Source organism: Neopsephotus bourkii, unplaced genomic scaffold, assembly GCF_033783945.1.
Source record: "Neopsephotus bourkii isolate Nb327-2 ecotype Australia unplaced genomic scaffold, CSIRO-AGI_Nbou_v1 NB_234, whole genome shotgun sequence".
Taxonomy (NCBI): domain Eukaryota; kingdom Metazoa; phylum Chordata; class Aves; order Psittaciformes; family Psittacidae; genus Neopsephotus; species Neopsephotus bourkii.
The window spans coordinates 18,364,903-18,391,020 of NW_026900744.1; the positions used below are offsets into that span (position 1 = coordinate 18,364,903).

The window sequence follows — 26,118 nt, forward strand, 5'->3', positions numbered from 1 at the left end:
CTATGGTAGAAGTAATTTAGAATTGAGGAAAATTGATAAATGGATGTCAAATTGCCTGAGTGATTTGATTAGTCAGTGGCTTAATTTTTTTAATAGTAGGCTTTCAGAATTAATGATGTATCTGTTGGGCTGCTGTCACAGATTTTCTTGTATTTTTAGTTCTTTTGCAAGTATTTTATGAAACTTTATTCTAGAGATAAGATAAAATGGAAAGTAGTTTCTTGCTTGTTACTCTTTGAAGAGTAAGACCCTTCTGGAAAAAACAAGGTTACTTGAAATGACTGGACATGGCTTCCTTCATTTATAGCTGGTGTCCCACTTGTAGGGAGACAACTGTGCAGAAATCTTTCTTGGTCTTCTCTTACCCTTTGTGTCTTTTTCTTTACATCTCCCCTTCCCCACCAGCAATGCAAGAGGAGGCTTTAAAGCTGGTTCTCCTGGCTCTGGAAGATGGATCTGCTTTGTCACGGAAGGTCTTGGTTCTCTTTGTGGTTCAGAGGCTAGAGCCGCGATTTCCTCAGGCTTCTAAAACTAGCATTGGGCATGTTGTCCAGCTTCTTTACAGAGCCTCATGCTTTAAGGTATGAAGATGATCCTGCTTGGAGATTTCATAATGTTGTGGAAACTGTTGTTTTTCTGTCTTAATTTTCATTGTCCTGTAACATTAAATGTTGCTAAAAATATGCATAGTTACAGAAAGTATTATTCATTAAATACCAGATGGGGACTTCTTTGGAAATACAGCTGCTCTTTTGTCATTCAGTTCTTTGTTGTACAGCTGTAATAGCAATGTAAGCTGAAATAGCAGCTTCAAACTGTAAAGCTTGACTGTCCAAGTTTAATAGATGCATACAGTAGATAACAGACACTGTATAAAGTCAGCATAATTGTCTCTCTAGAAGAGGTGTAAAGCTGGAAAATCCCTCGTTCTGTTGAGTGGTGATGTAGTTAGAAACAAAGAAATAAGAGGCTCTTGGATATCAGAGTTGTATAAAGAGAATTTAAGCTGCTTAATGTACTTCACAGTATTTAGTGGTCCATTCCTAGATGCTCAGTTTAAATGTCATGCACTTTTTGCTAAACAAGGAGAAAAATGCTTTGTTGCTGCTGATTGTACCCTCAAATAAAATTCCGCAATGCAAACAAAATACCTTGACTGGAGAAGTAAGGTCTGGATACTGTCAAGTCATTTAGGAAGTATGACACTTCAACCAGTATCAGGGTCAGGGTTTCAGTAAATTACGTTTGGTATCCATTTCATAGAGGTTTTGGTTTATGAAGAAGGGAATTTAGTAGCAACTAGCATTCACTGCATAGTGTCATAGTTTGGTTTAGTTTGCTGGAAGAATAACTTAGTTGCTGACTGAAGATTTCCCATGCTTTGGACTTCACATAATCTCTGGATTATCCTGCTTAATCGTATTTGTATTTGGCTTGTTTCTTCCCACTAGGTGACAAAACGAGATGAGGATTCCTCCCTGATGCAACTGAAGGAGGAGTTTCGCACTTATGAAGCTCTGAGAAGGGAACATGATTCCCAGATAGTTCAAATAGCCATGGAAGCAGGTTTACGCATTGCACCAGATCAGTGGTCCTCACTGTTGTACGGAGACCAGTCTCACAAATCCCACATGCAGTCTATCATTGACAAGGTAAAGCCACCTAAAATCAGCCCGGTCTAACTTGTTTGCAGCTATAGTAGATGTAGATGCTTGGGCACAATCTGTAAATCTGTGCCACATGTGTACTTGCCTTACCTATTAATAATTTGCCCTCTTATTTCAGCCATATCAGGTTTTGAAGTAACTAGCATATATATTTGTAACCTCATTCCTTCTGCTGTCCTGCCACCTCTTTCAACGTTACCTCTTTCTGAACATGGGAAGCCAGAAAGGTTAGCTACACAGCTGAGCTATGTCCCTTCTGAACAGCTGATAACTGCAAATTTAGTAACAGAGCTTAATGGTTCATGTTTCTAGGCAGAAAGTTAGTGTGTAAATTCGAAAAAAAAAAGGATTATTCAGACCCCTGTCTATACCTGAAGTGTGAAAGAGAGGTAGAAGCACATTTCTTAAATAAAATTACTTGGCCTTTGGAAATGCCCAGATGTCTTTTTGTTTAGAGGGAGCATAGGATAAATAGGCTTTTAAGACAAAAGACTGATATATAAGTGCCTAAATTAGATGAGGAAAATGGAACCTTGTTGAGATTGGTCCGCCGTATATTTATGCCTTTGTCTCCCTTTTTAGGTGTCCTGCCAGAAATCTCCTGAAGGTTTAGGCAGAATTAAAGGATTTTAAATACTGAAGTTGTGTGATTTTAGTAAATGGAACATTGCTAGTTGTCTTTGTCCTTCAACCAACTTACTCATTATTGTCTGCTCTACTTAGTTTAAAGCATGGTGTAAAATCATTGGCTTGAGGATTGGAGGTACTAGACTCCTCAGAAATCTAATTAAATGGTTTCTAATATTTTTTTTCTGGGTGCCAACACAACACAGAGGTTATATTGTAAGAAATAATACCAGCCTTTATTTTGTCTATTTAAAGCTGTATTTTAACCTGCAGTGTCAAAGAACTGTCCTTAATACCAGAGAAGGAATTTAATAGAAATTGCTGATTGAAATGGGCTTATGTGAAACACATTTTACTCCAATTTTGAAAGACAGCTCTTGTGAGCTTGTGGAGCAGCCTTCAGAAACCGTAAGGATCAATTTGCCGGTAGAAAGTTAATTATTACGATTTTTTTAAGTTGCAGACCCCAGCCTCATTTGCACAGAGTGTTCAGGAATTAACTATTGCTCTTCAGAGGACTGGAGATCCAGCTAACCTGAATCGCCTTCGACCCCACTTAGAGCTCCTAGCAAATATCGATCCCAGTCCAGGTAAGTCTAGATGGTTTATGAAAACTCATAGCAAGAGGAGCTTAACTCTCTTAGAAGATTGGAACCTGTTCAGTAAGTTGAAGGAAACATCCTCTGATTCATGAGCTTAAGATTCTTGAGTGGTACTCATAACCAGCCTGAGAATGGCAGTAATCTGTGTGAGGAGCTGAACTGTTCTGAAACTAAAATAGGTTCAACAGTATGACAGAAATAACTTCACTACTCCCCTGAAAAAAGCTTCCTTGTCTGATAGCACGTGGATGAGCATAGATGAGGATGTTAAATACATGTAATCCTGTGAGGTTGCGAGGTTGCATGGTCTACACTTGATATTGGGCAGTGCTAACTCGGGGTGGGGGGGGGATGGATAGCGGCAGTCTTACCTTCCTCCTTTTCCCCTTTTTTTGGTACACATGCTGCTATTTGAAACAAGGTTTGAAAAGCAGCAGGAAGATTGATAGAACCACTGTTCTTAATGCAGAGCCGTAGCTGTCAGTCCAAGATAATTTTATCTCTCCAGTTCTTTACTAGAGCAAATAATTTGTTTACAAATTAGGGAAAGCCTTCAAGAAACCACTTAACCCAATGAAGGGTTTCCATTAACTTATCTAATGTTTTTGTCTTGATCTTTGTTTCAGGAATTGTGTGTGTTAGTTTTTAATCAAAGGTCTCTAGCCTACAAACATTGTGCTTGGAAGGCTCTCTTAGAAACAGCCTAAAATAATAAGGCATCTTCTCTGTAAATAATTTTGGATTTCAAAGTAGAACTTTGATAGTTTGAATAGACAGAAGCTGGGCAAAAAAATGAATCTAGTCAAGAAAAGATTTGTTATCACAGGGATTTTAGTATTTTTCTTGTTAATACGTAATTCTGAAAAGGTGTGAAAGTCTGGACTTAAGTTGAAGACAGTGTAATGGGGAAATAAAATCTAAGATGGTGATAGAGGAGAGAAAAATGGAAATTTTGAAAAAGTCAGCAGCACTGTGAGGATGGATCACCTGATGGAGAGAGGAAGGGGCAGAATGGGGAGTGGAAACTTTGGTTTATGCCTGTTATTGATTTTAAAAATTCTGTCAGAATAGCTTGAAGGCTTAAACTATGGCTTCAGGAGAATAACAGTTGTTGTAGTTCTTCATTTCTGTTTGTTTAAACAAGAAAAAAATTTTTACCCTTCAAATAAGGACCAGTTGTACGTCACAGTAAAGGAGATGCAGTCCTTTCTACCCAGATCTTTAACAAGTCAGGGTTAAAACTGTGTGTGTACTGTACATTTGTTAGCTGAGACTGATACATATATTAGAATCACTAATAGCCTCACTCAGTCCCAGTAGGCAAGTCTGATCTTGATGTTTCTCTTACTTGGCTGTTATGTTTCTTCCTTGCTGTTCTATAGATATGCTGAAGTTCCTCTGGAACAACTTAGTCCTTGTAAGCAGAATAGAATGTAAATTATACTAAAGATGTTGAAAGGCACTTTGAGGTCTTGTGTTTTTCAGCAGTGTGTAGGCACACGATGGGAGTGTCATCTGCTGGAACAGATTTAACGATTAGAAAAGTAAATTGGCTAGAAACACTAGTGCCCCCGTAGAATTAAGTCTGCAATTTATTTGCACTGCTGTATGTTAGATGGTGGTCTGTTACGTAGATTTGCTTGTGACATTTTTTTCATGTGAGAGGCATCAATTACTGTTGCTCTTCAGTGACTGTGCTTGCAAGATCTAGGCCAGTGGTAGTATTTGAACAAGAATGACTTGACCTACAGGAGTCTGAATGCAAAGAGGGATTTTCAGCCCGGTTTATTTTGTTGTTGTTTGTGGTGTTTTTTGTTTTGATTTTTGGGCTGGTGTTGATCGGTTGGTTGTGAAGTTGCTTTTGTGTGTGTGTGTGTGTGTGTGTGTGTGTGTGTGTGTTGTTTTGGGGGTTTGGGCTTTTTGTTTGTTTGTTTTGCTGTTTTTTGTGGGGGTTGTTCTTCCCCTTTCATTATAATGTGGAGTCTGTACAATGCATTTACTCTGGAGTTCCTGTGAGGTATGAAAGTTCTGGTGAAAGGAAATAATTTGACATGCTAATAATAGTTTTGCTGCCTCATTTGGTATTTGGTGTGGTTCAATCTTGAGTCTATAGGTAGCTTTTATCATTTAAGCGGTACATACCCCTAAATTAGTGCTGAATGCTTTTTATCTCATTACGTGTTTTTGATAAAATCTTTTTGATCTCTTTGTACCTAGTTTTGGAAAATCCTGTTGACTTTTTATGTTGTCTCTTTGCTGTCATTGCAATAGATGCTCCACCTCCAACATGGGAACAACTGGAAAATGGACTAGTTGCTGTGAGGACTGTGGTTCATGGCTTAGTTGATTATATTCAGAATCACAGCAAGAAAGGAACAGATCAGCAACAGGTAAAAGCTAAATGGTTTAGGAAGTGTTTTCCCCCGAACATTACTGGCTATGTTCAATAGTAGGTGTTTCCTAATGTCATATGGAGAGATCTGTTTTGACGAGGAGCTGATTAGGAACTCAATAATATCAAAAAACTAAACGGGGGGGGGAGGGAACAAAACAAAATGAAAAATAAATCGAGACAGTGTACACCCCAGTACATGCTGCATTAATTTGCACAGCTCACTAGGATGAAAAGATAGTAGTCTGATCCAGCTGCAAGCTTAGGGGGATGAATAAACAACTCTCCTGACTAGAGGATGGGGAAGAGAAGCCAGGGTGCTTTAGAACTATGATCTGTGGGAATTTTCCTGGGTTTGTTTTGATGTGACACATTTCAGCCAGATGGCTGTGTGTTAAGGAAATTATTCTTAAACTTGCTCATACCTTAATGGTCTGTAAAACAAAGATTTGGGAAGACTTCATATAAAGGTGCAGTCCAAATTTCTGAAACAGCTTCTTTTGTTTCAGAAACAAAATGATGTTGCCAAATATGTATATTAGCCTATATCGGAGTTATCTTACCACATGTTCCTTTGATCTCATTTCATTGTATAGCTCATTTGATCTAAATGCTAACTGTTGCTGACACTGTTGCCTGACACATATTAACACTCCCTCCCTTGCTTTGGCACTGTTCCTCTTGGAGAGCTAGTTCAGGGAGCCCAACTAGTAGAAAGGTTACATCTACCAAAAAAAGAAGCAAAATTATAGTGAATTATTTATGCTAGCTTACTTATTTGCTTTCACTGGAATGTGTAATAGGCACTGTTAACCAGCAAAAGGAAAAGCAGTAGGAATACGCAAGTGGAAATCAGGGTGGGGGAAAACAGTGAGGGGTTTTGTTCTGCTCAGACCATTGCCGAGACCTGGTACATGCTGTGCCGCTTGGAAGGGAACCCAGAGCCTCCCAAGTGGGAAAGGGGCCATCTGTTGACTATTGCGCGGAGTTTTGCTGGCTGGCAGTAGTGACCAGTGTAAGTCTGTGCAGCTTAGGTACTCCCTTCCTAAATCCTCTTCTCACTACAGTAGATGGGAGGAAAGAAAAGATGGGAAGAAAGAAGAGGAAAAAAAAGATTTACATCTTTTGCTGAGTTTTTCAGAAAGCAGTAGTTGACTTTTCCCTTGGTGAAAACTCTGATAGGGTATTTCTGCCTCTGATTTAATTCTGCCACAAAAACTGTAGGGACTCAAATGTCTTTGAAACTACTGCTGGCATTCTGTCAAAGTTTATATAGAGACTGGCAAATTGGCATTCATGCAGAGAGCGAGATTGCAGTAGGTCATTGTTTCTTGGAAAACTTAACCAAAGAGAGGTACAGAAAACTGCCTATACCCTGTTGATCTGTGTAGCAGTAAGATTGCATCCTCAGCTGTTGATGGAAATAATCATTGTAGATAGTGAAGGGATTTATTTTTTTTTTAGTCCAAAGGAAGGGGTGAAAGGGAATTTGACGAAAAGTAACTCAGAGATACTCAGAGAAACCTTCTGATAAATAGAAGAGTGCTGTCTTGAGCTAACAAAAATCAAAGGAAAAGCAAGTGACCAGATAGTTTTGTTTTTTTGTTTTTTTTTTTTTATAAACTGCCACAAAGCTTCATGAATATTTGGTAATTTCTGATTAAGCATGGTGGTTTGTTTTGGGGTTTTTTTTCAGCTTATATCAGTTTTGTCAACTTAAGTGGGTCCTAAAACATACAGCTGTGTTCCAGTTAAGCTTCTGTAAGGAATTTGAATTAAAACGTTTTAAAAACCTGGTATTAACTTAGTTGTCAAAATATCTGCTCTTCAACCTGTTAGTTCTGTCGAAGACCCAGACACAAATACTGCTCCAGTCATTTACTTCACCATAGGTATTTCTAGAACATTTAAATTTAAGGAATTATCAACAGTTAAACATCATGCCTTTAATAAGAGGATACATTCAGCTCTTGGTGAAACACACTTATATTCAGTTATCTCACCTGGTTTCTTTAACCTTGTCAGCCTCCTCAGCACAGCAAGTACAAGACATACATGTGCAGAGACATGAAACAGAGAGGAGGATGCCCTCGGGGGGCCAGCTGCACCTTTGCACATTCACAGGAGGAGCTAGAAAAGTAAGTGTACCTCTTACAGTAGAAATCAATCCAGTTTTTGCTTTATCTTAGTTATTTATCGTGTCTAGGAATGATGAGAGGAAGCATAACTTGTCGGTTACATTAGCAGGAAATGAAATTAAAAACTCCTAACAGTCATCTCAAGTTTTTGAGCTGTTCTTAAGTATCGGATATTTTGCTTTGTTCAGCATTAATGCAGGTCGTGGTTTAACCCCAGCCAGACAGCTTGTGCACTCACTCCCAGTGAGTGGTGCCGGGCTGGAAGCAATCGAGGCCCACGTTCCCCCCCCTTCCCCACTCCCAGAGGGATGGGGAGGAGAATCGAAAGAATGCAACTCCCACGGGCTGAGATAAGAACAGTCCAGCAACCAATGTACAACACAAATCACCACCGCTACCACCACTAACAACAATGATAAGAGATAATAGCAAGGGAAAAAGAGTACAATACCACCCGCCGAACGAGTCCGACCCGGCAGACCCCCTGTCCTTCCAGGTAACTCCCCGTTTCCCCCTGGGCATGACATGCTGTGGTATGGAATACTTCTTTGGTCAGTTTGTGTCAGGCGTCCTGTCTGCTTCCTCCTGGCTTCCCCTCCTCCCTGGCAGAGCATGAGGCTCACAAAGTCCTTGGCCAAACCAAAACATCATTTTTATCAGCTTTGTTCCCAGCCCAAAAGTCAAAACACAGCACTGCACCAGCCACCAAGAAAGAGAAAAAATGACTGCTAGTGCTAAACCCAGGACAATGCATCTCTGAAAGTTTGACAGTTACACAGGTGTTGAGATTTTGGAGGTGGGCTGTTTTTCTTAAGTGACTAAACATGCTGTTTGACTAGCTAGCATCCATCATGGTCACTTATTTGTGTGTACTTCTCATCCTGCCTTTATATTCAGTTAAGTTGCTGGCAGTTTTCCAGATGTAGGAGTTCTCTTGTTCTTCTGTGCTGCTAGGGCTATCCACAAAGCTAAAAATGCGCATCACAAGTTTTCTTTCAGCAACAGCTTTTCTTTGAAACTTCTTGACAGATTGCACATGCAGTAACCTCAGTGATTAAATCTATTGTTGAAGAGTTAAAAAAATGGTGGTAATACAAAATCTGCAGTAAATAAGCTACATTCAAGAGCAGGCCACTGCTGTTCTGAAGATCATTTTAATTTTTTTTAAAGTAAAATGGATTATTTAAGACTTAAAAGAGATAAATACTATATATTTTATGCAGCATGTGTAACTTGTTACATGGTTTGGGGGTATAAAAGAATTTGCATCTTTCAAAGAAAATAATCAGAAGAAAACTCCAAAGTTTGGAAATGGTATACAGGCTTTTTCCACGCCATAGTCTAAAGCTTGAAGCATTAATATGGCAGTTCACTGGTGGTAGAGCCAGCATGCAGTGCATAAGCATAACAGGAAGAAAAACAGAGCAGAGCATGTGGTGTTAGAATGACAAAGGCAGTTATTCATATTAACACAGAATAGGACTTTGGTACTTGTGTTCTGCAGAAACAGTTGGGATTTTTCCCCTTTTGTCATGATGTTAAAAAAATGGAGACTGGTACTGCTGGTTTGGATGGTTAACAAGGGTAGTGAGTCAGTATTAGTACCTCTGAACTAATTGTATGCATCAAGGAGGACTGTTTGTCAGCTTTGTGGGTGTAAGAGGCTTTTTTTTTTTTTTTTTTTAATCCAGACTTACTTGTATTATGTGGTTGTGTAACTCGGAGTTCCAATTCTTCCTTGTACCTTTTATCTTTGCTTAATTTCTTTGAGTAGATACTGCATTAGTGTTCTTCAGTTTTAAAAATGTTTAGTATGAATAATATGAATTGCTGTTGCTATGTAGTAGTTCCTGTGTGTGTCTCATTATATACAGCTTCACATTTTCAGGAAGGTTATGGAGAGCCATGTGCTAGTGTCTTAGATAGCAAATTATAATTTTGACTGTTTAAACAGCAGCTTATCCCCCCCTTGGCAAAGGAAAAAGACCCAGTGTGCATAAGCAAGTATTACATTTTTTGATTAATTTTGTGTCCTGCATATGTAGAGACAGCAACAAAAATTTTTTTGAAAAAATGAGAGAGCAGCCCTGCAAATTTTTATTTATATATATATATATATATATATATATATGTAAAAGTCATTTATCATGGGGGTGCTACAGAAACTCTTCCTGTCACCTGTAATTGAAAGGGTGTCTATACACATGCACCTGTATCTCCTGAGCATACTGTTCTGTTCTAGCTTAATGAATGGGCAGGGGTGGCCATTCCTCTTATCGCAAGTTGTGTACAAGCCTTCCAGGGAGTCATTAGCTGTAAGACACTGTGCCTCTGAGAGACCTAATGGGATGAGGGTGTCCAGAAGTATAGGGTGTGGAAAACATGGCAGTGGCTTCCCAATGTTTTTCTGCTGCCTTGCACGCTTGCTTGAGTGATTTGGATATTGAGCACGATACTAAAGTAGAGCTGTGACTTCAGCCTGGGGACTTCACTTTCACTCACCTCCATGTGTCCAGCTGACTTGCACAGCTGACATGAGATGCCAGAGCAACTTCTGAGCGGCGTATGTTAAGAAATCTATAGTCTATCCATACTTAAGTGCTTTTACTGTGGTGATAGCCTGGCTCATTTACTCCCTTTAAATACATTCTGAATTATGTCCACTGTCAATACTTCGTAGCTTGAACTTATAGTTTGATTATGTGGGTAAAGATTAATTCAGCCAGGAGACTGGGAAAGTTATTAAGGTGGCTAGAAGATAATCAATGAACTAATAAGACAAACAGCTCAAATGTATGTAGCAAGATTATACTTCGACTCCATACTCAGTCACAACTAAAAACCAAAATAACCAGAACAGAAACACACAACAAAAAAAAATGTTGCCTCTGTTGCATTGCTGTTAATTCTGTACCTGTGGGCAAACACAAACATTATCTGAAGATGGAATAATAGAGTATAACTGCCCCCTTTTTCTACAGTAATACATACCTTCCTAGTCTGTGTTACAATCTCACTTTGCTAGAAATGGAAGTGCTGTCTTAAACCCTGTAGAAGAAACAGCCTCTTACTGTGTAGTATAACCAGTGGGAGCACTTAAGCCTACAAATAATGCCCTGCCACTTGGGTTCTGATACCTGAACTAATGGCAGGATGTTTAGTGGAGGATGTTCATCTCTGGAACTTGCTCTTTGTTGCTCCAATACTGTCAGTCTGCTGATTTTGTGGAATGTTTGTTCAGCCTTTCATGAGAAGCAGTTAGATTTTTTTGTAATTACAGCGTGTTCATAGAAGTGTTTATCTCTGCAGTTGCTTACCAAATGGAGCAAGCAGTATAAGCTGTGTATTGGTAAAGTAAAATAAATTTTTAAAACTGTGCTTTAAAAGATACCACGTGGCAATAAACACTTGACTTTGCTTATTGTTGGGCAAATGGTGCAAAAGGGAATCTTCATCTTTGGTCGATTGAATTTTCTGCTGTTAATTTCGTATCTGAATAAAATGAACCTGAATAGTCCCTGATCCTTATTCTGAAGCTTCTATTACTGTAGGTAGTATTTTATGTGATGTTTGGGTTTGGTTTTCTTCTGTGCAATTGAAATGCATATATGCACAGGATGTAAGATTTTAACCTTGCTCTGAAGTGTGTGTGAATTCTTGGTATACTTGTCATTAAAAATCCATCCTTGTTCTGATTGAAACTGCTAGTAACAGTTCAAATAGCAGTGAAGTTGTAGTCTAACAGATACTCTAACAAGGCCTTAGGAAACTTGAATTAAAACTTGAAGCTTTTGGTAGTATCTCTGTTTGAAAAAAAAATTTGAAAAATGGATCTCTATATTCTTTTGTTTCAATTTTTGACATGTGGCTTCTTTTCTCTAAAGATTCCGTAAAATGAACAAGCGTTTGGTTCCCAGAAGACCCCTGAGTGCCTCCCTGGGCCAGCTAAATGAGGTGGGCCTGCCTTCAGGAGCTATCCTCTCAGAGGAAGGGGGAGTGGACTTGCCCACTAGGAAGACTTCTGCTCTGCCAAATGGAATTGTATCAGCAGGCAGCACAGTGACACAACTTATTTCTCGAGGGACTGACTCCAGTTATGAAACAGCTCTGAAGCCAGGGAAGATGGACCATCTGAGTAGCAGTGCCCCTGGATCCCCTCCTGACTTGTACGGGTCTTTCTAACTGTTGTTTGAAGTGTCATGTGTGTAAATATGCAGCAGAAACAAACTCATTTTCTAGAAAAGAAACAACAAGATTTTTCTTTTGGTCTTGTGGTGATTTTTTTTGCTTGCTTGTCTGTTTGGGGGTTTTGTTGGTTTTGCTTGTTTGCTTTTAAGTGATAAAAAATAGAGTAGAAAATTAAAGCTAAAATGAAACTGTTTTACTTCACTGTTCGCTTATATTTTAATTGGAAAGGTGATTTAAGCCTTCAGCAGGTGGAGGATAGACTGGCTTATAGTACAGTGTGTTATATCAGGCCTTAATAAGCACTGCCATCTTTGTACTTTTTAGGATGGAATCTGTTCCCAAGAGCTCTATTTCTGCCTTACCAGTGAACCCTCATCCAGTGCCTGCTCGGGCACCAACAGATCTGCCTTCGGTGTCAGTCACCAAGCAGTTACAAATGGTACCACGAGGGTCTCAGTTGTATAATACTCAGCAAGCAGATATGTTTTATCAAGATCCTAGAGGAACTGCCCCACCATTTGAGCCAGCACCCTACCAACAAGGTAAGTTTAAGACCAAGCTCTCTTTCATCTTCATACTGATTTTACTCTTTCTTCCCACTCTCTCGTGTTTTTAAGCCTTCAAGTTGGAGTCTTACCTGTTATGTGGATTGTAGGCACTAATGTGGTAATGATAATAAAATGGAAATCGGCAGGCTTTTTATGTCTTGACTGAGGATGTCCATGCTGTTGAAAATGGAGGTTTATACCCATCCAGTTTAGCAACTCCTTTTCTTTCAGTTCTTCCTAACTAGGCTGGATCAGGAGTCTAATAGGTAAATTTTAATTCAGTTTGACTCAAGGAAAATGGAAATTGAGTTTAACCAGCAGAGGGAGTTATGCTTGAGGAGTAGAAGTACTTACATCCTTAATGAAAAGTGTGTGAGTATTCCAGAAGTGTCTGCATGTGTATGTGATAGGTAGAGATAAGTGAAATTAGAGAAGGGTGTTGCACACCCTTACATAATGTAAGACTGGAGAGAGAAATTACATAAAGTGAAGGCAATGTGAAGGAAAAATAAGAAATGAAAGACTAAAAGAAGTGGAAAAAAAGAAGAAAAGGCCTTAGAAAGGAAGGGAGGCAGGGGAGCGCCACAATTTTTCCAAAGGTTGCAGAGTATTTTGAAGGTGGGGGGAGAGCTTACATTTGATTTTTGTGTGCAAATTAAGATCTAAGCTGTCCATAAAACTTGATGCCCATGTTGATGATGATGTGCACATGTTCGTCCTTATTTTTTAATTGTCAAGAGATCCCAGATAGTTTACTAAAATCTTTATGTAACTAAGGGGGTGTGTTCTTAGAAGTTTTCTTCTTAGTTCTTTGAAGTGATTCACAGTGTGAAATTTCTGCTGTTCATGAAGTAGAACAAATGTTTAGGTAACTTTAAATTGTAATTAATCCACGTTTCTCTACACAGGCAGTGTCTCTGATATTTTGGGACAAATTGAATTTTAATTGCATGGATGCAGATGTACAGCTAAACTTCAGTTTACTTTTTAAGTCTTATCTAGCTAAAAGCATTTATGCCAATCTGCAGGGACATTCTAGTGAGTTACTTGTTTGGCATGCTAGCAAGACTGGGATAGACTCAGTCTCACCAACTTTTCTGTAGCTACTGTAACCTTATCTTATTTGGATAATTGAACTGTGTCACTTGGGTTTTGTATCATGTTTTGCTTTTCTGTGGTTAGTTTTTTTAGTAGAAATACCAGTTAGACAGCGGGCAAACAACAAATGTGAATTAATTTATACCCGTGTCTTCATGATACTTGTAGACTGGAATATTTGAAACAATTCTGTTTTGTGGTCAGTTGTGATAATAACTTTATCTTGTTTGTGGATTTGGTTTTGTATTCCTCTTGCCTTCTTTCAGGAGTTTACTATCCCACTCAGTCCATGTCTCGCTTTGTCCGACCTCCTCCATCAGTTCCTGAACCTGGTCCACCTTATTTAGACCATTACCCACCCTATCTTCAGGATCGTGTGGTGAGCCCGCAGTACACACAGCCGCAGCAGTATCCTCCTATGGGACAACCCATATACCCACCTCACTATGACAGTCGTCGTGTATATCCCCCTGTCCAGCCGTATCAGCGAGAGGAGATTGTCCGAGGAAGCCCTGTACCCATTGAAATTCCACAAGCAGCTGTACCCTCCTACATACCTGAATCAAGAGACAGATACCAGCAAACAGAGGGTTATTGCCCAGTGACTCCACATCTAGGTCAGATCAGACCTTCATGCCACAGGGTATGAGGTTTATATCACAATTTCATAATTGTTTAAGAGAGAAACTGTGAACTACTTGAGAATTTGAGTATTTTTGTAGTAAGATGGTGGGGATTATAAGGAATTAGAAGTTTGGTCTTTAAGAAGGGGTAGATTTGACGAAGATAATTAAAAACCGGAAGGCAGTTTAGTTATCGGTCAACTCTACAATTGTAATTATGTTAATATGGAAAAGAGCAGGTTGCTACTTAGTGCTCAAAGTAAGTAGCAAACTTAGTTTTCAAAGTAGAAAAGTATTGTAATTACCTTGGAAATCTCCTATGTCCTGACTCCCCCAACAAAGATTAGACTGGAGAGAGCTGCCATCTTTGTAGTGCAGATTAAATACAGTGTGTGGAAGTGGTCATGTGTGCATTCTTGTACTGCTCATCTGTGACTGGACCACCTCTGTGCCTAAATAAGTATTCAAACATGCATCCCGTGATAAAGCAGCTGAAGCTTCTGTTCTTCTAAATTCTCTCTACTTTAAGACTTCCTAGAAATGTGCAAACAAAAAGAAGTGTCTTGGTACATCACCAACTGGAATAGAGTCCTGAACAGTTGGATTTATGTAGCTGTCATTCATTTTGGAGGCTCTGAATTGCATTGCTGAGTCCAGGAAGCATTTTTACATAGTTTGTAGATTTCAGTTTTGAGTTTGTCACATTTTGGGGGATGTTTGATTCTGTTGCAAAATGAATGATTAGTGTAAATTAACTGTGAAGAGGTTATGATCTGTAGAGTTCTATTGCTTTCCCCCCATGTAACTGAAATGGGGACCTGCCCTGCTGGAACATGTTTCAGTGGAAAATTTGCCAAGTTGGAACACAGCTTCATGTTGAACTACCTGTGAGTTAAAAGTTTGACAATGTTAAAGTTGGATCACTGGGTTAGTTGCGTATCTAATCAGTTCCAGGCAAAATAACGTTTTCTGCTTTCGGGGTGTATGGCTAGTGTAGGAACATGTATGTGATACTTTTACAATGAACAGACAGTATCTGGTTGCCTTATTCTGTTTGGATAAAAAACTTTTAAAATTACTAGTTTTGTGCATTAATGCTTCAAACTTTGTAATGTATTTCAAATTTTTAATGTATTTCTCTCTTCATTTCAGCCTCATCCCAGCCTGGATGAACTTCATCGGCGAAGGAAGGAGATCATGGCCCAGCTAGAAGAGAGGAAGGTGATTTCTCCACCTCCTTTTGCACCATCACCAACCTTGCCTCATCCTTTTCATTCAGAGGAGGTAAGCATATTTTGACAAAAATACAACTTGCTAGCATATTTGGAAAATACATTGGCATTTGTGTGTTGGTAGGTGAAGACAACAAAGTTAGAACAGTACAGTGCTGGGGGAGATTTTGTATTCTGGGTGGGAAGCCCTTATGGTGCGCTCTCCATTTTCTCAGCTAGCTGTTATTTCTCTGATCTGCTGCTTATCCTCAGCTATCTGCCTTTGGTGGAACCAAAAGAAGTAGTTTTGAACCTTTATCAATTGAAGTACTCTTCACAGTTACTGGACTTCTTCATTTGCTGTTGACATGTTTATAGTTAAGTAACAGCTTGATGGAGGTTTATTTTTTAACCAAGCTCAAAATATCACTCTCATACTGGCCAAGTGAACAGTCAGCACAGGATGTGTAGCCAGGTGATCAGAATTTCATGCGTTTCATGCTTGCTGTGGCCCAATTCCAAATGGTGACATACTGATTAAAAAATAATCCTGGTAGTTATTCAAGCTCATTGCTGTTGAACTAAGAACTGGTGGCTGTGAAACTGCATCTTCCCTTCACTTACAGAACCAGATTTTTGTTTTTGTACAGTACTTGGATGAAGATCTGAAGGTAGCTGGGAAATACAAAGGAAATGACTACAGCCAGTACTCTCCTTGGTCCTGTGACACCATTGGCTCCTACATTGGAACCAAAGATGCAAAACCCAAAGATGTTGTGGCAGCAAGGAGTGTGGAGATGGCGGTATGTAGGGACTGAGGGAACACAGAATCAAAGTTGAAACTTCTGTAGATTTGGAGGGACTCTTTCATTTGCTTTCCAGGATGACGGAAGTGCTTGTATTTAAGCTCAAAAGTGCACTGCAGTCGAATACATTTGCAAATGTGCAGAGTGCTTTGTTTTCAAAGGTAAAAATAGTCCTACATCTTTGTAGCTGTTTCAAAATTCTGGATATAGATGCAGGTTTACCACTCTACAGCCATGGATAGCAAGATACTTTGCCATGATTCTATATGCTTACTTGAAATCCAGAATTACTTTCTACTGGCAGCTCATTAATTAAACATGTTCATCTGTTGCTTTTTGTCAGAGGGAGATACTATAACTTTGTGGTATTAAATCCTTTTAAGGTAATTATTACTGTTTTTTTTATTAATTTTTACTTGACTTGTGGTCTGTTCTGTGACCACATGAATACCCGAACTTGCATGAAGCTTTTGAGAAGACTAGTTGTAACATAATACTAAGCTGATTCTTTTTGAGGGCAATTTCTAGCTCTGTTCTGTGTTTATTCAGTCATTCACTGAAGCTGCGGGTGTCTGGCTGTGATCTTACTCTGTACTGCCACATTTTTGCTAATCCAGTGTTGCAAAAAAAAAAAAAAAAAAAATTATTGGACTCGTGAATGTAGAAGAAATTAAATAGGATTCTGAAATACCACCACTATTTGTTTTCTTACTAGTGTTTAAGCATCACTCTACAGCTAGAAATAGGCTGGTAGAATAGGCAGACTAGTTTAAGGATGAAGGAAATAGAAAATACAATTGAGACTTACTATACAGTTTGTAAAAGCACTGTGATTTTTCTCATTTCTGAGTAAGTTTGACTGCCTCTTCCATATCTTGTCTAGAACGTAGATAGTAAAGCCATGCGTGACCAGCGATTAGACATGCAACGAAGAGCAGCAGAGGCTGGTGATGACGACCTCATTCCATTTGGAGACCGGCCAACTGTGTCGAGATTTGGGGCTATCTCTCGTACTTCCAAAGCCATGTATCAGAATTCTGGTCCCATCCAGGCCATGGCAGTTCAGGGAGCTAACACCAAATCTATCATTTCAGGTATGATGATCTACACTTGGATTTTGCTGTCTGTTGCTGCTTTCTTTAGTGCTACTAGTATAATTCAAGTTGAAGACAGCCCCTGTAAGCTTGTTTCTTGTCTTAGAAAAATAGGTGAGATATATGTTATGCCACTAAAAATAACTCTAGGTAAGGCTACACTGAGAAGCCTGAAGAAAAAGGCTGTCACTTCCTGTTGCAAGGGCAGGTTTGTGCACACCTAGTGTATGTGTTTGTGATTTGTTGTTGCTTTTTGGAAAAAGTTACTTTGTTCTGCTGATCCTGCTCAGATGAGGTTTATTTTAAGTCTGTTGTAGTAGAATCCAGAAACTTACCGCTTTCCCAAAGATAAAATGCAAAACCATCATAACAAAGTACTCTACTGCACTCCTACTTTATGGGTGGCTGCTGCTGAAGCTTAAGGCAGGCATTGCTTTGTGCACTGTTAGGCAAAGGAAATAAAGTTGGAATAGTTTATTTTCTACACATCTATTTTCTAATCACATGTAATGTTGCTGTATGTCTGACTCCAGAAGATGATCTTTTTTTTTGAGGTGAATTGAAGAAGAAACATTAGGCTTCCTCACTTTTAGCAGCCTCACCTTTCTGATTATTCTCTAATGTCTGTTCAGTTGTGTGCGTTGGCTGACTACTTAAAGGGTAGTTTTGTAGTAATGCAACGTGTTTTTATTTCTGTTCACTGGCAGACTACAGTCCTTATGGAACTCACGGTGGCTGGGGAGGTTCTCCATATTCTCCTCATCAAAATATACCTTCTCAGGGACGTTTCAATGACAGGTAGGGCTGCTTTGGTTTTTCTTTGCCTTTGTGTAATTTTATTTTATTTTTTCTGTGCCAGCTGAATAAAGCTTTTTCTTAGAAATCTCCTTATTTTTGCTTTTCTGATCCCAAAGGGAGAGACTGACCATGTCAGATGTGGCTGGTCATGGGAAACAGTTGCCCTCAGCTGAAAGAGAGCAGCAGCTGCGCATGGAGCTGCAGCAAGTAGACCATCAGATTAGCCAGCAGACACAAATGCGAGGACTAGAGGTTGGTACCAATGGTTGAAAGAGTGGTGAGGGGTGGTACGGAGAGAGATGAAGCTAATAAAGTTGCCTTTCATTAGTTGATCTTTCTGTAACGGTAATGATATTCAGTAACAATACTTAATTCTGTGATGCCATGCATCAAGACTAGGCTACGAGTGTAAAGCGCTCTGCTTAGCAACAGAAACATCCCTGCGCTTCATGTGCAAATCAACACCATACTTGAATCAACTCTCTGTACTCATTTACTGCTTTCATTCTCTCCGCTTACTGCCCCTCTCTGTTCATCTGTATACTCAGAGGCATACCTGTGCTGCAAATACCTATTCTTCTTGGCTTTACTGCCATTGAAGATGCCTGATTTTGATGTACGCAAAGCAATGACCTTCATCTGTTTCATGTTTGGCTTTGTGCTGTACCTGTTTCTTCCTAAATAGCACAAAACACAAGAGTCAAAAAATACAGATACTTAGCCTGAGAAATTAAGTATAATGTTTTACATCTCCACTATTAAATATAGTCACTCGTAACATGAGAAAAGATGGCAGTCTGCATTTAAAAAAGAATGAGTTGAAATCTTTGTGTTTTGTGAAAAACAGAAGGTAGAAATGTCAAAGCATAAGGAAAAAAGAGGTTTTTTAGGAAAGCTTCAGTTACTTTTTTTTTTTTTTTAACTCGCAGCAGGAATTAGTACTGCATTTGTAGTTACTTCAAACACAACTTGTGTTCTTGTGCTCTTGTTTGGGAACAAGAGGAGAAAGTGTTTTAAATCTTGCATGTCTGCCATAATAGAGAGTATTGGAAAACTGCAAAACTTGTAAGCGATCTGCCTCTCCTGCTCATTATTACTGCGATTGTGTCAGTGTTAAGTCCTACATAGTTGAGTTTTGAACTTTGATTCTATCATAATTTGAATTTGTCAGAGCTGGTCAGTTATTTCGAGTGACAACTGCTTTCAGTTTCTCTTCTGTTCAAAGCTGCAAGCAGATATTTGAAATCCAGGAGGCTTACAATCATAGAATTGTAGAATAGTTAGGGTTGGAAAGGACCTTAAGATCACATGGTTCCAACCCCCCTGCCATGGGCAGATACCTCACACTAAACCGTGTCACCCAAGTCTCTGTCCAACCTGGCCTTGAACACCGCCAGGGATAGAGCATTCACAGCTTCCCTGGGCAACCCATTCCAGTGCCTCACCACCCTTACTGATTTACCTGTTCCAAAGTTGTAGCAATCACTCAGAGTGATTTGATCAGCCATTCAATCAGAACATGAAGAACTAGATTATTTTGTTTGCTTCCCAAATGAATGAGCATTTCTACTTAAGACCAGCCAGATGTTTGGTTGTGCAGGGTATAAGATAGTATCTTTAAATGCAGACTGCACACTTACAGAATTGATTTCCAGGGATTGGCAGGCTTTTGGAGTGGCAAACATGACTACTGCTTTTACTTGGCTGCTAGTAACTTGCAACTTCTGAATGACTGTACCTGTCCCCCTATCTTCCTGTCCTTCCTCATCTGCGTCAGTAGGGAGCTATGTATTCGATATTCACATCTCTCAAGATTTTTTTTATATTATTTGGTATTATAATTCTGGCTCTACTGTATAATTTAAGATCTGCTATTGTAAATTAAAACAGTAGATTTGCTCAACAAATAGCTTGTGAGAGTAGTCCTTTTATTCGTGCTTAATCCTAGTTTTGGGAAGGGATCTCTGTATGGGAAAAATCCCTGGAAATTTGTTATACTAAAAGGTGTTTAATGCTGCTTGTTTAAAAGTGAAAAGACTTGTCTGCGTGTAAAAGATGTTTAAATTTGCATTAGAAGGTATTTGAAATGGGACCTTGTTAAGTATGGCAAGAGAAGGCCTTGGTTTTGCACATAAGCAATAATCTAGAATTACAGCCTAGAGCTCTTCCTGTGCTTGGTGTGTTGTGTGCTCAGTTGTGTATGTGCTTGGCTTTATGCATTTAGGCTGTTAGTAACAGGCTGCTGTTGCAGAGGGAGACGACTACCCTGGCAGGCCAACCACAGCCCCCACCGCCACCTCCCAAGTGGCCTGGGATGATCTCAAGTGAACAGCTGAGCTTGGAGCTACACCAGGTGGAAAGGGAAATTGGGAAGAGAACCCGTGAGCTGAGCATGGTGAGTGCCATGGGGGTGGGAGGCAAAGAGGTGGAGAGACATGTAGCTGGCTGCAGCCCTTTCACTGTGACAAAAAGGCTCTCTGCTGGATGACCACAGCTGGAGCCATCCACCTCCTTCACCTCTTCATTCTTCAGACTTCCTGAGAAGTTATTAGGTGATTCTTTACGAGGAATTTTAAATCTAGCCTCTTCGAATGGCAACAAAACAGCAGAATATTTTAAAAATAAGTGTTGCAATCAATTTGTTAAAAACTGTGAATTGTCTCCAAGGTCACTGTGCCATGGGTTAGACTGTTTTAACATAGAAAACTTCTACAGGTGCAGACTAGTATTCAGAGGTCTGTGTGCTGTTACAGTCTGTGGTCTTTGCTGCTTCAAGAATCGTCCCTTCCTTTTGGAAAATACTGTGTCGTGAGAAGAAGAGCATTATCTTACTGAGTCTGTTTCTTGTCTCATGGCTTTTTGTGAGTTACATTGTGTGACTTCAATTTACAGGTCTTCATTATAGGTCCTAAAGGATGAAGTCTCTTAACATAATGTTAAAGAATTTTTCTTCTTTCCTTTTTTTTAAAGGAGAGTCAGTCTTCCCTGGATATAAAAAACAAACTGGGCACCACTAAACAGACAGAAAATGGACAACTAGAACCGCAAAGCAAGGTTCCGGCTGAGGACCTTGCACTGACATTCAGGTAATGTGGGTCTTCAACTTCCCTTTGTGTATCAGAAGGACTTAATCAGGGTCACCATCTGGTATATGAATAACATCCCCTGCCTCACACTAGCTCTGACATGGAAGCATCTACTAGGAAAAGATTATACAAATCGGGTTTTTTTTATAGTGTAAGCATGAGCTAAGGGCTATTTCAGCTGATGAGTAGGGGAGTGGAAAGAGACTAATGACAATTCAGGAGAAGTGCTGCTTCATTGGTAAGACCAGAAGTCCGTGTAGTCAATGTTGGATGATTTATAGGGAGGAGCAGGAAGTAAACAGCCATAAAAGAAACTATCTGCTGGTTTAGTTTCAAAGAAATGTTGGAAATGAAGGGAAAGTTATTCCATTTTTCTCCAATTTGTGAATTGGATGTTGTCTAGGAAGGCATGTAACTTTTGAAACAGTTCACTTTTATTTGCAGGCAGTAATATTTAGATGTGTAGGTATTGGGATTGATTTTGGTTCACATTTGATAGTCCACTGAAATAAGATGTTGGCTAGTAATGTTGGATATCTATACAACAAACACTTTCAGATGCCTGCAAACATCTGTGTATATTCAGACTAATACTTCAAAGAGAAAAGCTCAGGTGTTTCTCTGAGTTCACATAATTCACCTGAGCAATTTAGAATCTGGATAGTTATTCAGAAAGTGTATTTAGAAAACGTAGACCTCTCAATTGCTTATGAAGTCTGCACTTTCCTCTTATATTCTTGAGGTCTGTGCTTCACCATTAGATTGAGGTCTCTGGAGCATAAACTGATTTTTCCATATGAAACCTGAAAGTAATAAAATTGAAACAACTTTTTATATTAAAAACCAGCTAAATTAAATATTCTGGAATGTGTGCATTGTATGGTTTGATGCTGTGCACTTTCTGGTATATACTGAAATATTTGAAAAATGTAAGTTATCTAGAACCCTGAAAATATGTAGTCTTGTTTGTTTTTAAACAAGTCTTATCTTAGTTCTTCCTTTTCTGGTATCTGCAGCATCACAGATAACCTGTTTGCTATAGAGAGCAAGTCTTCACATATTTACATACGTTCACAACACTGTTCATATTGATGCTGCAGCAACAAATATTTTTGACTCCTTTTATTTAAAAGAAATGAAAAATGTTATGAATTGCTTCCTTCCCTCCCCCTTTCTCCTCAACTTTCTTTCAGCAGTGATGTTCCAAATGGATCAGCTTTGACACAAGAGAACATTGGCCTCCTGTCAAACAAGACAGCATCTCTCAGCCTGTCGGAGGACCCAGAGGGAGGAGGAGACAACCATGACTCCCAGAGAGCGGGAGTTACACCCACATCTGCTCCATGAAGTGAGGCCAGCATACCCCAGAGTTTCTTTGCTGGGGTGTTCATAGCTTCAGTCACGTTTTTTATAGGGGTGATTGGAGAAACCCAGGAGCAACAGCAGTAGCAGAGCAGCAGGTCCAGAGGCAATGTGCACAAACACAACTACTAGAAACAAATCCTGCACATAGTTCACATTAACGCATTTTTTAATTAAAAAAATGAAAATTAGCAGTATCTGCAAGCAATTCAAATTAAATTTGTTTTTGTTCTGTGAATGAACTTTATTTTAATAACTTTGGACGCCTTGAATCCCAGGGCTTAAAAAAAAAAAAGATATTATATATATACTCTGTTTGATTAATTGTATGATCTTAATGAAGTAGGTTTTTTCTTTTATTTTGGTATTATTACATACCCAGTGCATAATTCCTTATCACCTTTAATTTCTCAACAACTAAAACACCCTAGCTGCTTCCTTGTGTGGTTTAAGGATAAACAAGGAATAAGGGTTGGAGAGTAGCTGTGAATTGCAGTTTCAAAAGACGTGCAGCAAGCATCATTCTTAAAACAGTTCCTCCTATTGTGGTTGGGAACTGAACACAAGTTTATGCAAGACTCTTGCTTAAATTACTTAAGTTTAAACTGTAAGTGACAGAATCTTTGCAGTGCAACAGGTGTGGTCCTTACTGTGTGTCCCAGCTCAGCATGTGTAATAAAACAGGATAATGAAATAAGTGTCTTAACATTTTATTTGAAGGTTGCTTGCCTTCTATTTTGTTGAGACTAAAGAGGTCAGCAGAATGCAGACCAGTCTACTACAGCATTGTTACTTCTGAAGCTGACTGGCTGGGGCTTATGGTAAAGAGACTTAACTAAAGCCTGTCAACCTAAAGTCTCTCTAACTAAAGTCTTCACAACAATGAAGGTTGTGCAGCTGTGACCAGGGCAGAATCTCAGGAAACAGAAAGTAGAGAGCATATAAGGTTATGTGGTTGTTGGAAGGATGTCAACTGCTGATGAGCTTGGTGAACTTGTTATTTGGTCCAGTGTTTGCCATTCTGTTTGGGTTTGGATTCCAAATCCCACACACCCCCTTTCTCACTATGCCTTTAAAACAAGCTTACCCAAAGTCCAGATTATTAAGCTGATGCAGAAGGACTTACTGACCTCTGCCTTTTGAAACCCATCTTTCATGTATGCCTCCTCAGGAGCTCTTGTCTTTTTTTTTTTTTAATTGCTATTTTATTATTAAAAATATTTTCTCTATAACCTAATTATTTTTTTCTTTTGTTCAGTGATACATCAGTTATTTAATTGTAATGCTGTTGTGAGGGCCTTTTACTGAAGGAGATCAACGTCATTGCCATCAATGATGAGCACAACTCAATCTTCAGATAGAACGGAGGGGGATATTTTTTTAAAAACTTAAAAATTCTGTGTGTATTAGAATTTGACACCTGTGAATCAACCTGCATCTTGTCTGCCACTGCTGCATTGAATCCTTCATAGATTACCCCTTCATAGGGGAAAAACTGCATCAAAATGACCACTGAAGACGCAGCACAGATCCTGTCAGAAGTTGTGAAAAGTTAACTTTTTGTGATAGATCTAGTGTGCTACCTCCAAGATGATGCTTTATAAGCTTAATTTGGAGAAACAGTAAGCCTTTGTAGATGTTTTCTTTAAAAGTTAAAGAAATCAAGAGATTTTGGTTTTGCTGCACGTTTTTTGAATCTTTCAGCATGCACTGCAGTGGGACCCTGTACTCAAAGAATCCCATGGAGAATGATTGAAGTGCTGCTCCATCTGTACCTTCTTGGCCTGTTCTCGTTTTTGATTTCTGGGTTAGACTACTAAATCGGAAAGCACTGGTTATGTAATAAATTACTGCATTGCTTTGGTTGGGTAAAGCAAGAGTTAATAAATTTTCTTGTTTTTTAGGTTTTTGTCCTTAACTCCTCCCGAGGTCATAGCAACCTTGGGCTAAGCTTTGCATTCATCATACTGTTAAATAAAACAAAATGGGGGGGTGGGAGGGGATACAGTCCCACTATTGCCTACCAGTAGGAGAATCCAAACAGAAGACTCTTTTGAGTAGCAATTATTTAATTTGCCCAGTCAAGGCACCGCGTTTATATACTATTTCACATTGAATTTGATTATGCCCTACAGACCTGGCTGGTCAAGGATTTGATACACATATTGGCTTGGGATTCGAGCTTTCTTTTTTATTTAAATAAAAATTTATATGTAAATATATATATACATATATACATAGTTATATCTGTATATATATTGGGTATGTTTTAAGAATTTTTTCGCATGAGCGCAGCTGTTGTGATCAAATGTCTGGGAGGTAGAAGCACTGAATGAAAATAAAAGCATTTTTCAGCGCACACACCCACACTTTCCATATGTCTTCACACGGGTTTATTTCACTCTCAGTTGAACCTTGGCCTCTTGATTGCCAAATAGTTTTGAAGCTTGCTTTTTTTTTTTTCTTCTCTTCTAACCCGTTTGAACTTTTGGCAACAGATTATCTTTGCACTAGAATAGCTTCATCTACACTTTGTCCCCATCATCGGTGTCTCCTGCTTGAGGCCAAGCATTGCAGCTGCTCCCCTTTGAGCTGAGCAGAACTAGGATGGTGCAGTTTTAAGCCCATCAGATCTGTTCCTCCTTTCTCTGCTCTGGCCATGGTGATGATTAACATGTTCCCCTGGCAGCCTGCTTACACATCAACTGACACAGGCACCCATGCTCTCTTCTCCCATCCTTTAGTGTGGAGCACCACCATCAGGTTAGTCTTTTAATTTTTAATTAGTCTTTTCTTCCTGCTGTGTCTTCATTAACACATGGAGCTCATTTTAGTTCAGATAATTAGTGCAGTATTCTAATCTAGGAGGACAAGCCCAGAATGTACATTTTTGACTGCAGTAATTTTTGATGTAAAATGAATTTTTGAAGACGGTTATATGTTTGAATCTACAAATTCATCTTCAACACTAGAAAGAAAATCTGCAGGGGCAAAAAACTTTTCACCTTTTATTACTTGTGCCAATTAGTTTCCTTGCCAGGTTAGGGATTAATTTTTTTCTCCACTTCTGCTCCTGAGAGGATTTATGCAGTAAGAGCTATTCAGATTGCTGGCCTACATAGGGTGAATACTTCTAAAACCTGTGGATTAGAAGGGAGATCTTACTGTTGTTTTTTTTAATCCTTTATCCAGCTCTCCATTCTGTACTTTGTGCACAGTGTCCTTGTGATCAGTGTGTCCAGGTGAATGCCCTGTTTGCCCAGTATTGTAGTTTGGCTTGTTAAAGTTTGTTTAATACCTAACAGTATTGATTTTTGGCTTTGTTTTTTCCCATCCTCCTCTTAGCCATTTTCTGCTTTTTTGCAGAAGTGTAGTTGATTAAACAAGTCAAACAGCAGAATAAAGTGCATGCTTTTAAGTCTTTTCAGGAAGCTCTCTAAAATGTACCCTTTGTGGCAAAGCATGCTAGTAGAGTTGGGGGGACAGATAGCTCTATGTATAATGGAAGCATTGATGGTTACAGTAAATGAGCAGGGAATGAGAATTTCTGCAGTAACTCTGTCCTGCTGCATGCATGTGTATAGCCATTATCCTAGTTGTCCACCTCAGTAAAATTGGTGTCATTTAGAAAGTGGTTTAGTTCCTTCTACCTGGGTGAGAAGAAATAGTATTATTAATGGTATTAGGGCACTACTTCATCATTTGGTAGGTAAGTTAAATTTTCCATGGCAAGTAGACAGCTTTGAACCATCATAGATTCCTGGGTTTCAGCCTCAGCATGGGCAAACCCCCCAGAATAGGATGCTTTAAGTGCTAGGTTAAGCTATATAGTATGTCAGTGATTCAGATGGTGTTGAAATTCTTTGTTTATTCTGTAG

General features: G+C 39.1%; 1 protein-coding gene across 6 annotated transcripts in view; it reads left to right on the top strand.

Annotated features, from left to right (window-relative positions):
- Window positions 1–26,118, top strand: part of RC3H1 (ring finger and CCCH-type domains 1) — an 82,406-nt gene that overhangs the window by 39,941 nt on the left and 16,347 nt on the right. The window contains exons 5-20 of one of the 6 annotated variants that reach the window (XM_061345644.1): window positions 406–581; window positions 1,452–1,652; window positions 2,752–2,884; window positions 5,168–5,286; window positions 7,314–7,426; window positions 11,311–11,592; window positions 11,939–12,156; window positions 13,527–13,903; window positions 15,036–15,167; window positions 15,745–15,897; window positions 16,784–16,994; window positions 17,702–17,792; window positions 17,909–18,044; window positions 20,017–20,187; window positions 20,763–20,878; window positions 22,072–24,462. In XM_061345644.1, the coding sequence (XP_061201628.1) occupies window positions 406–581; window positions 1,452–1,652; window positions 2,752–2,884; window positions 5,168–5,286; window positions 7,314–7,426; window positions 11,311–11,592; window positions 11,939–12,156; window positions 13,527–13,903; window positions 15,036–15,167; window positions 15,745–15,897; window positions 16,784–16,994; window positions 17,702–17,792; window positions 17,909–18,044; window positions 20,017–20,187; window positions 20,763–20,878; window positions 22,072–22,225 (2,783 nt within the window). In that variant the 3' untranslated portion in view covers window positions 22,226–24,462. Of the gene's footprint in view, window positions 1–405; window positions 582–1,451; window positions 1,653–2,751; window positions 2,885–5,167; window positions 5,287–7,313; window positions 7,427–11,310; window positions 11,593–11,938; window positions 12,157–13,526; window positions 13,904–15,035; window positions 15,168–15,726; window positions 15,898–16,783; window positions 16,995–17,701; window positions 17,793–17,908; window positions 18,045–20,016; window positions 20,188–20,762; window positions 20,879–22,071; window positions 25,004–26,118 lie in introns of those variants that run through there. The other 5 variants (XM_061345646.1, XM_061345645.1, XM_061345647.1 and 2 more) reach the window with 5 other exon arrangements.